Source organism: Olea europaea, unplaced genomic scaffold (genome assembly GCF_002742605.1).
Source record: "Olea europaea var. sylvestris unplaced genomic scaffold, O_europaea_v1 scaffold528, whole genome shotgun sequence".
Taxonomy (NCBI): domain Eukaryota; kingdom Viridiplantae; phylum Streptophyta; class Magnoliopsida; order Lamiales; family Oleaceae; genus Olea; species Olea europaea.
Window position 1 is genome coordinate 492,828 of NW_019263600.1, and position 10,770 is coordinate 503,597.

The 10,770-nt window shown below is 34.1% G+C and overlaps 2 protein-coding genes across 2 annotated transcripts in view; both read left to right on the forward strand.

Moving 5' to 3' along the window:
• LOC111388771 (NDR1/HIN1-like protein 10) overlaps positions 1-1,475 on the forward strand; it is a 4,949-nt gene extending 3,474 nt beyond the window's left edge. Inside the window, exon 2 of the mRNA XM_023013572.1 lies at positions 1,143-1,475. The gene's annotated coding sequence lies outside the window, so the exon portion shown is untranslated. The remainder of the gene's footprint in view (positions 1-1,142) is intronic.
• Positions 1,476-6,425: 4,950 nt separating this feature from the next.
• On the forward strand, positions 6,426-7,261 carry LOC111388765 (NDR1/HIN1-like protein 1). The gene has a single exon (XM_023013564.1). It carries the CDS (start codon positions 6,536-6,538, stop codon positions 7,160-7,162), a length of 627 nt encoding a protein of 208 aa, XP_022869332.1. The 5' UTR covers positions 6,426-6,535; the 3' UTR covers positions 7,163-7,261.
• The last annotated feature ends 3,509 nt before the right edge of the window (positions 7,262-10,770 follow it).

Sequence of the window (10,770 nt, forward strand, 5' to 3'; positions counted from 1 at the left end):
CCGCATATGTTTTTGATGAGATAAATTTATCTTGTAAGTACTATATCTTAGTGAACCGTTTTTAATCCTATTCCCCAAAAATTTCAATCCGCTACATGACTAGTAACTTGAACTTAGATGGCGATTTACTGTAGGTATAATCAGTATTGACAAAGGAAAAACTTAACTCTTATTGCGTACTTATATTTGGATCGGCTATAAGGATCCTGTTTCAGCTTTACCTCTCAAGGGTGTCTCTAAATTTTACTCTTTAAGTGCATGTTTGGTTGCTGGACATGGAAGGAAAGTACTGTCAACCAGATTTTAGCTTTCTTTTTCTTCTTTAATATGATCTGGTACTGACTAGTCCAACATTTTAGACATTTCATTAAGGTTCAAATCCCTTTTAATTGCCCGATACATGTATTGGTGACCACATAGCCATATGTAGCTTGTCTTCTAAGAGATTTGTTTCGGCATACCTTCTCAATCCCTTTAGAACTTAATGCTTGACAAGCCACGTAGAGTTTGGTAGAAATGAAATTGTGCAAAAGCTGGGTTTACGTAGTTGGCCTTTTAAGCTGAAGTTTATGTCTTCGGTCTGTTTATGTGAGATCCATTGCTTAGACTGTGGATGTTGGACAAGACCAATAAGAAACACACTCATATGTGCTCTTAATTGGTGTTTTATAGCAGTGGTTTCTCGTCCTTTAAAAGATAGCTAATGGTAGTTTACGTGACTGTTGGCCATTTGCAACAGAAGTCATTGCTCTAGCCTCTAATCTAATATGGATTTTCTTCTTCTTTGGGTACTTTATACACATTCTTTTTCTGCTCTTCATCGACCCTGAGTGATGAATGTCTGATAACATCAGTTCACAGATTCTGCATGACTAAATAACTATCTTTTAAAGTAGTCAGTTCCCCGTCATATCTTCCGTTTACTTATCATGTTTGATTCATTGTTTTTAATCTTAGTTTATGGTGTAGTTTGTACTGTTATCAGTTCACTTTGTTCTTTTTTCTTCGAGTCCATGTTATGAGTTCACTCATCTGAGAAAACATATGGAAACATTTACCATCGTGAGTGCTAGCTAATGTTCCTTGAATTTCATTGTTGGCTGTCTGGTTTTTGAAGCAATCAATCTTGAAATATCATGCAGTTTGGTTAGAAATGCTAATTCGCTGTTTGACTGGAAGCTCTCTGTTCAGTACCGCGTAGCTTGAGCTGGTGGGACAAATATTTTTGCAACTTCTTGGAAGTTATATAGTCTAGACATGTTGGTTTGGGATAAGATTTAAGCTTCCTGTTCATAATATCACCTATTCATTTTCATTAGCCATTTGAAAGAATCCTAGTTGCCAGATCTAGCCTGGAACAAAATGTAATAGAGGAGAAGGATTCATGTGGTCGGAGTAAAGCTCGGTTTGTCATAGCATACTCTGGAATTGAAATTTGTCTGTGAATTTGCCTTCGGATGCTCTGGAAAGTGTTCAATCTGTTATACCTCCATCCGTCCAATTCAATAAATCAAGATATGGTTTTATTTTTCCTAAATTGAACTTGAAGGATTGTCAAGAAGTTCCACCGTTTAGAATCTTGCATATTGTCCCTATAATTTGTTTTGTTCTCATTACTTCTCTATTATCCATTGATCAACTCTTGCCTTGTACGTAAAAAAATTCTGCACTTGCAAGAGGATGACCCATTTGGATCGACTTGAGAGCTAAACACAACTTAGTTAGAATTCATGTTGTGTATTTGAAAAGATTGATTTTGTTCTACACGTTGAAATCGAGCACTTTTTACCTTGGTCCACATAAACAGTGTAGTACAACTCCAGCGATGCTAATGATCTTAAGATGTGAAGGGATGTCCTTGCTTCCTTGGTTTGTGTGGATTGGAAAGGCTTTCTTCTCCTGGGAAAAGCCACACAAATACAGACATATGAGTAAAGTGGGAGCCAGGAAGATAAAGGATGGTGGGATAACGTCTTTAAGCCCCATTCTTGCCAAAAAATGAATTTTTGAATAGTGTATTAATGAGAAATGTGTGGTTAAAAAATAAAGAAAAATTTTAATTTACGTGTAATATTATTTTAATAAAAAACGTGTGATTGAAATAGAGTTAAATCATCGTTTAAGAATGCATTTTGATAGAAATAATAGGGCTCAAAGAAGGGCTAAATGTGTGTTCTCGTACCCATGAATGAAAATTTGACTCTCGCGGACTAATCATTGTAAGTTGAAAAAATCTTTGTAATTGAAATTTTAAAAGTGTCACAAGGTTATTAATTATAAAAAGTTCAAAAATGTCAAATACTTTTGAGAATAAGTGTGATTGACATCACTTAAATATTTGTCTTCAAATCCATCAGAAATTTATGATTTGCATGTTTGTTTCAGCTAATAGCAACCACCACCACCAATGGTGGCTCTGCCACTGCCCTCCATGGGATTGGTCATATCTTATCATATTGTCACTAAAATGAAAAATCTATCTCAGTCAATTAAATAGATAGTTGACGTACAAATGTCTTTAAATGAGACATTTTATAGGAATTTAGAAAAATAAAATATGTTTCTAAAACTAAGAAATTGTTTTTCAACGTGTTTGAATAATTTTCTGAAAGTATTTTGTATTGTTAAAAGAACTTTGAAAAGAAGTTATCTTTAAGTAGCTTTTTTAGAAAACTTTTCTAGCAAAAATAGATGTAAAAATAAAAGCCTCCTAAGTATACAGAAGGAAAGGATAAAAAGGAGGAAGAAGAAAGCTTAGATTGATATGTTTTTAATTCAATGATTGGCAACGTGAATCATTAGGTATTACAAGAGGAGTATTTAAACTAATAATATAGAAAAATGAATCCCATAAAATCTGGCACAAATGGTCCTCATATCTCAGATTTACTTGTTTTTTTGACAGATTTACATTAGAATCTTTCATATTAGCCGAAACTGATAAATCTTCATATTGTTTTGATTTTTCCTGAATCTTCGCTTTCTTATTCTCTTCACTGATTTCAGCAATATTGTGAAAGTCTTTTCCTTTTTTCCTCCAAGAATCTTGTGCTTCCTTATTCTCTCCACTAATTTCGGTAATGTTGTGAGAGTCTTCCCATTTTTTTCTCCAAGAATCTTGTGCTTCCTTATTGATTGTGTTGAGTTGTGGTTTGTTGCTAATACCCTTCCTCAAACTTTGTCGGGGTTGGAGGCAAAGTTTGTTTCGAAAATATTGAATGGCTGCTTTTGACATTGGTTTTGTGAAAAGGTTGGCAACTCAGATATCATTGGAGATATGTTGAGTAATAAGCAGCCCAAGTGCAACTTATTCACGCACAAAATGATAATCTGACTCTATGTGTTTGCTTCAAGCATGAAATACAGGGTTAACTGTCATATAAAGAGGGCTGAGGTTGTCTCAATAGAGTATGGGAGGAGATGTTATCACATTTCGAAGGTCTTTGAGAATGAATGTCAGCCAAGTGAGTTTGGCTGCTGTGTTAGCCATGGCGCGGTACTCTGCTTCTGTGCTTGATCGCGAAATGGTATGTTCTTTTGCACATCAAGAGATGAGGTTCCCTCCAAGGAATGTACAGTAGCAGTGGTTGAACATCTTGTAGTAGGACACCCATCTGCATTTGAGAAAGCAAAAAGATCAAGGCACTATGTGAAGAAAAATGTAAACCCATTTCTATTGTTCCTTTGACATATCTTAGGTTACGTTGAACCATTTTTAAGTGTGTCATTGTGGGAGTATGCATGAATTGGGATACATAATTAACACTAAATGAAATAGCGGGATGAGTAAATGTAAGATATTGTAATGCTCCAACAAGACCTCGATAGTAACTTGAGTCTTCCAAGAGAATTTCATTGGAAGAAGTTTTGGTTTTAGCTTCAAGAGATGTACTCATTGGCTTGCAATCTATCATATTGGAGCGTTCAAGTATGGTAAGGGCATTGTGAGATTGAGATAGATGAAGCCCCCTATTTTGTTGTCGTGATTTCTATTCCAAGAAAGTGGTGAATTGGTCCCAAATCTTTCACTGCGAACTCATTGCTTAATAACATAATGAACTTTTCAACAAGTTCTGGAGTAGATCCTGTAAGCAATATGTCATCCACATAAAGTAGTAAGATTAGTAAACCAAATTCAGAGTGAGAAATAAATAATGAAGGATTGGCTAAATTACAAAAAAAAATAAAATTTAACAAGAAAAGCACTAAATCGATCAAATCAAGTACGTGGCGCTTGTTTTAACTCATTGAGTGCTTTTTGTAGTTTACAAACATATGTTGGATGTTTTGGATTTGCCATTTCTGGTGGTTGTTGCATATAAAGATTTTCAGAATTAGGCCATGCAAAAAGACATTTTTTACATCTAGTTGTCGAATAGACCACCACTTAACAAGTGCGATAGTTATAATCATCCGAATTGTTCCTGGTTTGATCAAAGGAGAAAAAGTCCCAGTACAATCTACTCCATCAACTTGATGATATCCTTTTACAACCAAGCGCACTTTGAGTCAATCTAAAGTCCCATCAAGCTTAAGCTATAACTTGAATACCCATTTTGAACCAATGACATTCATGTTAGGTGCGCGAGGAACGAGTATCCATGTTTTATTTTGATGAGCAACAAGTTCCTCATTCATTGTTGCTTTCCAACCAAGGTGTGCTAAGGTTGTTCTAATATTTTGTGGCTCACGTGGTACATTGGCGGAGGTGATCGTGGACAAGGCATACTTAGGATTGGGTTTTACCACACCTAGTTTTGCTCTAGTGACCATGGTTTGGGTCTTAGAAAACTTTTCTAGCAGAAACAAAAGTAAAAAGCCTCCTAAGGATACTAACATCGTCAACTATTTAAATTCATACATATCAAATTAACCATAAATATAAAAATATGATATAATTATAATTCATACGTAAATAATCCTTTTACTAAGAGCAACTAACATTTTCGCTACCAACCATTTAAATTCACGTAACAAAATTTGCAACCGACGATACTTATGTTATATATATTAATTGGTTAATCTTTTGCTTTCGGTTCCTTTATTACATGGACCACAATTAATTAAGCTTTCCAAACTTTCAAATGGCACAATTAAAATGACATTAAAGAACCATCTTTGTACATTGAGATCTACTTCTCTTCTCTTACTTCAATGAAAATTTTATCATGTCAATGCCCAAAAATTATGGCTGTCATTACACAAAAAAGGAGGGATCGTCGATGGAAATAGATAAAATTTTAGCCCCCGTTTGTTTCCCATTCTTTTCTCGTTAAAATGAAAAATATGACCGTTATCTATCACATCAATCTATCAAATTTGAATTTCTATCTCTTGTGTAGGACTCATAACGACTATATTTTTCATTCTCATTCTCATTTTCATGAACATGGGAAACAAACATCTTTTCATTTTAATTAATTAATGCGCATCACAAAATTAAATTCAAGTAATTAATTTCCTGCTGGAAACTGATACAATTTAATGTCGCTATATAATGCAAGAGCTATGATGGTAGGTTACGTACGCCTGATACGATATCAAAGGCCCCGTTTGGTAGCCATTTTTTTTCAAAATGCATTTTTCTCTCTCTTTTTTTCAACCATACATTCTTTAGTAAAATAATATTACACGTAAATAAAAAAAATTTCATTATTTCTCAACCACACATTTCATATCAATTTACTATTCTAAAATACATTTTTACATAAAAATATCTATCAAACATCCCCTTATAATGTCGTATGTGAAGTCTTTATATGCACGTGACCCCATCATACTTCGATATCTTTAGCCTTTGCCTAGAAGATGCCCTCAAAAGATAAGGTTGTACTAAATAACAACATTAATATCGTGTTTGGTTTGCTACACTCAACAATACTGAACGATATTAAAGAAAATAAAATATAAAATTCCACTTATACATATAAGAACATATAAAATTCTACTGATACGTATATCGTGTTTTGGACTATCGAATGCATTAAGATCAACTGAGTGCCTTTATCCAAGGCTCTAATTTAAGGGGCTTATTTGACAAGAATTTTGCTTCTACTTTTTATAAAAGAGTTTCTTGAAAAAAGTTATATTAATAAAGCACTCTTAGCCCCTGTTTGTCATCTTTTAAAAATTTGAATTGTTTACTACAGTGTTATTCTCCATCACATATTCACACAATAAAATATTTTACACAAAAATCAATAAAATTTCCTTACTTTTTATATACATATTCTTCAAAAAATACTATCCAATAACTCATTATTCCCAAATAAATTATATCAAACGGGCCCTTAGTTAAATATGTTAAAAAATAGTTACTTATTCTAAATAGTAATTTTTAACTTTTCAAAAGCTTGACAAACGGACCCTAAGTCTTAGCAAAACATGAACCCCAACACAAACAAAATCTCACTATAAATGATATTTTACCCTAAGTTTCATAACTCTAGAGCAATTTTCATAAACAAAATCTTGAACCATTTTTCTCAACTAAAAGTTCTAAATCTCTACAAGGTCTTGTTTCCATAACCAAAACATGAAGGAAGACTGCGGCCAACACGATGACGACGGGAAGAAGAAGCTCTTCGGTCGCCTCTTGATCGCCTTATTCAGCTTCATCTTCCTCGTCCTCTTCATCATTTTCCTAGTATGGCTCATCCTCCGCCCCTCAAAGCCACATTTCATCCTCCAAGATGCCACTGTATACGCCTTCAACCTCTCCACCCCCAACCTTCTCACTTCAAACCTCCAAATCACCATCTCCTCTCGCAACCCTAATGACAGAATCGGCATATACTATGATAAACTCCACGTATATGCATCGTACCACGGCCAACAAATTAGTCTCCCAACATCGCTTCCATCTACTTTCCAGGGACACAAAGATGTTACAGTTTGGTCGCCATTTTTGTTAGGAAATGAAGTGCCGGTGGCGCCGTACCTTGCTGTTTCTTTGAACCAGGATCAAATGGTCGGAACATTGTTGATTAACTTTAAGGTGAATGGAAGAATCCGATGGAGAGTTGGCTCATTCGTATCTGGGAAATATCATTTGTATGTGAACTGTCCAGCTTATATAAATTTTGGCACTAAAAACAGTGGTGTTGCTGTCGGAAATCCTATCAAGTATCAGTTGATTATGAACTGCCATGTTGATGTATAATGTTTGAGCTGTTTAATTCCTAGCTCTTCTTGTTGGTTTATTTTGTTTATTTTAAAAACTTTTTGTTCATTTTATTTGATCTTGAAGTCCTTTTAGGTTTGTTTTCAAGTTGTTAATTTTTTGGAATTCTTATTCATTACAAAATTAGTAGTATATATTCTAATTAATAAACTGATTAGAAACTGCTTGGAACTTATTAAATGACTTACTAGAAAAAAGTGCATAATTAATTAATTACCTTATTCAACCTTTTCTTTTGTTTTTGGATTTCATCTCGTTTTTTGATGAGATAACAGCATAGTTTTAGGATCATGTTCCATGAAGATTCACACCAAAATCAATACCACTTCGAAATCTTGTTTTATTTTTCCATTTATAATTCATATGGTTTAGCCTGTTTCGTTTGGATAAAAAGTAGATTTCGATATAAATTGATAGAATAAATGGTTTGTGTCCATGAAATGTCTTATCAAGGGAGTGTTTGATATGCATTTTTATTTTCCCTCTCGTTTTGATATAATGAAAGCCCCTGAATTTAGAGCTACCAACTCAAATGCATTTCTCCATTTCAATAATTACCATTTTCTTAGTAAGAAATGATGATGCAAAAAGAAAAAGAAAAAAAAAATATTTGTTTTACACTGGTGTCTTTTAATGAGTTCTGCTGCTATACACCCACCACAACTTAGCAAAATAACTACAGATTAGATTCTGTGTTGAAACAGTGTATGCAATATTATTGTCATTTGTCACTATCTCCCTTCTTCAGTTCTGGTGGTGAGCCCTTTTCACATGCAATCTGACTTCGACCATGAATTAATTTAGTACACATTATTAATTTCTTTTCTTTGGATGAAGTTTCGTATTGGACAATTTTCTTGATCCGATTTACCTTTATCTACCTTCAAAAAAGAACTCTGCTACTGAGCCTGACTCAGTAACCGATTCAGGGATAGGGGCATCACCTCAGCCCCCAATCTCATACATTTTTTTTAAAAAAATTTTCACCTTGGCACCCTGACTTTGGGCCTGTTTTTTGGCCTGGCCAACAACCATTTTCCTTCAGAAAATTGCCTTTATTTCAACTATGGCCAAAGAAATATGTTGACCTCGCTTTTATATCTTGAGAGACTTGTCACTTCGAAATTGCACTGCAGCAAGTTGTGGTACCTCACCTATCTCTCTACGTGATGCTGTGGCTGAAGTGACGCATTACTTTAACTAACCGTGTGTTGATGGCCTCGGTTATGCCAGGTAGGATAGTAACGCGCAAACGCTGGCTTGAATTGATTTGTTCGTTGATTGCTACACGATCGAAGCTTGAAGCCTTGTCACATGAGGAATAACAAAAATCTCCCCATTGTTCCTCAGTACTTCACGGTCTAAGTTCCTGTTTGATTTAACTAAAAATTTGATTTTTAGTAAATTTTTCTAAAAGTTGATGAAATATCTAATTAAAAAATTTTAAATTCCGTAAATCGTGTGATTGAAAATGAATTTGAGAAAAAAATAAATTTTAGAAAGCCGAAACCAAACATGAGCTAAATATTATACCTTGGTATATACTTTCCTATTCCCACTCGCAAGTAAGCCCCCATTTGTTTCCTATTATTTGTCTATTAATATGAAAAATATGACATTTATCTATTACATCAAGTCACTATATTTGACTTTCTATCTCTTGTGTGAAATTCATAACGATTATATTTTTCATTCTCATTTTTACATTAATGTGTACCAAACGGGACCTAAGAAAGAACGTTGCATAAGTGGACAACTTATTTCTTTGACAAAACAATCTTAACCCTCTTCAACCCTTGACTTTCCAAAAATATCCTTCGATTCGACCCTTCAGCTAATATCATAACGAAAATGATTGTCTTCACCATTAAAGTTAGTTTTACAAATTCACATTCCAATTAAACTATTTTCAAAACTTGGAGGACTAAAACGGATATTACTCGATCATTGACAAGGGACTCAGGCCCAATCTTAGGGATACCTCGAAGGTATTATAGAAGAAGCCCAGCCCAAAAATATGTCCATTAACATTAGTAGCCCATTACGCATGACACGTGGCGAGCTTTAGTTGAAGTCAAAAAGTAAAGCACCGCGCCAATAGATCGCCAGCTTAACGGTGCGAATTAAAGGCGCGAATCGCCGATTCGAACGTGACTGGATACCCACCCACTTAATAACTATTTTACCCCAAAAGGGTAGAAAACGAAGTCCACTGAATTATCAACTTATTATTCTTCAAATGGTCGTATTACATATATACCACTGCTTAAACATTGTATATATTTATTGGATTAGAATTTCTTCAATCAAATAAAAAAAAATATTTTAAGCTCTTTTATTAACGTCTGTCTATTCGTAAATTATCGGTCACTTTTTATGCATAAGTAGAATTATTCGATTTGGGCATTTGTTAACTTAGTCCATGTTTGGTAGAGAATAAAATTAGATTTATAATTGATTTTGTAAAAGTTTATGAAGTGTGGTTAACATTAATTATTAACTTTGATTTAAAATTAATTATTGATTTTTATTTAGATTAAAATTTAGGTTTTAATCCATACCAAACATGGACTTAATTTATAATTATATAAATGTTGAGTATAACTATTAATTTTATGTATGCAAAGAATAACTCCAATATATTATTCTATACTTACTTCACTTTTGTTGCTAGCTCTACCTTTGGCATTCCCTTCATTGTGACTAAGATAACGATTTCGTACATGGTCGGCTTTCCATAGTGTAACGAACGATGCGTACAATGCTCAAGATCAAATTCATTGTTGTATAGCTATTAATCAACCGATTCCAACTTTAAGTAAATGAGTTGTAGCTTGAAATTTAATCTTAAGATGAGTTTGGGGGTTGATCGTGACAATTTATTTCAATCATTTTAGCACATGTATATTTTGCAATCAAAATCAAAAACTCTTATTTTATGTGACACAGTTCTATCGAGCATTCCAACTATTTAGGGACGTTAAATGAGTGGAGCCAAGGCCAAGCGGCTCATCTATCACACTGTCAATCTCGACTCGAATTATCAAGAGAGCTTGTGGCTCATCATTTTCTTAATAAAAATTTATTTTCACATACTTATAACAGGTCGGCTAACAAAACAACTCATGCAAGCTCGACTTGTGCATATCAATCGTCCCACTTAACACCCCTGTACTAACTATATCGAGTTTAGCCATGAATAATATGTTGATTTTTTTACATAAAATGTGGTTCCCTCCACATCTATATCCGAACCAAATTCCCTCCTTTCTTCGTCTCTCCCTCCCCGTTCTTTCTCTCTCTTCTCCCGCTATTTTCTTCTCTCTACACCCAAATCAGATCTTCCCCAACTCCTCAATCAACTTCAGTTTCTTAACCAAATCCCATTTCTCCCATTGAATTCTTATTCCGTTCCCCACCTCTAATTTTCCTTCCCTTTTCCTCTGCCCCAAACCCTCAAAAAACCTCAAAAATCGATTCTTGAAATTATAAGATAAAAGTGAAAAGTCTGGTCAGTCTTTGAGCTTTGGAAAAAGATAAAATTATGCAACAGCAGCAATCACAGAAGCAGATTACGAAGAAACAGT

Bases quoted from the DNA above. Each gene is read 5' to 3' on its own strand.
- LOC111388765 (XM_023013564.1), top strand. From the start codon at position 6,536: ATGAAGGAAGACTGCGGCCAACACGATGACGACGGGAAGAAGAAGCTC.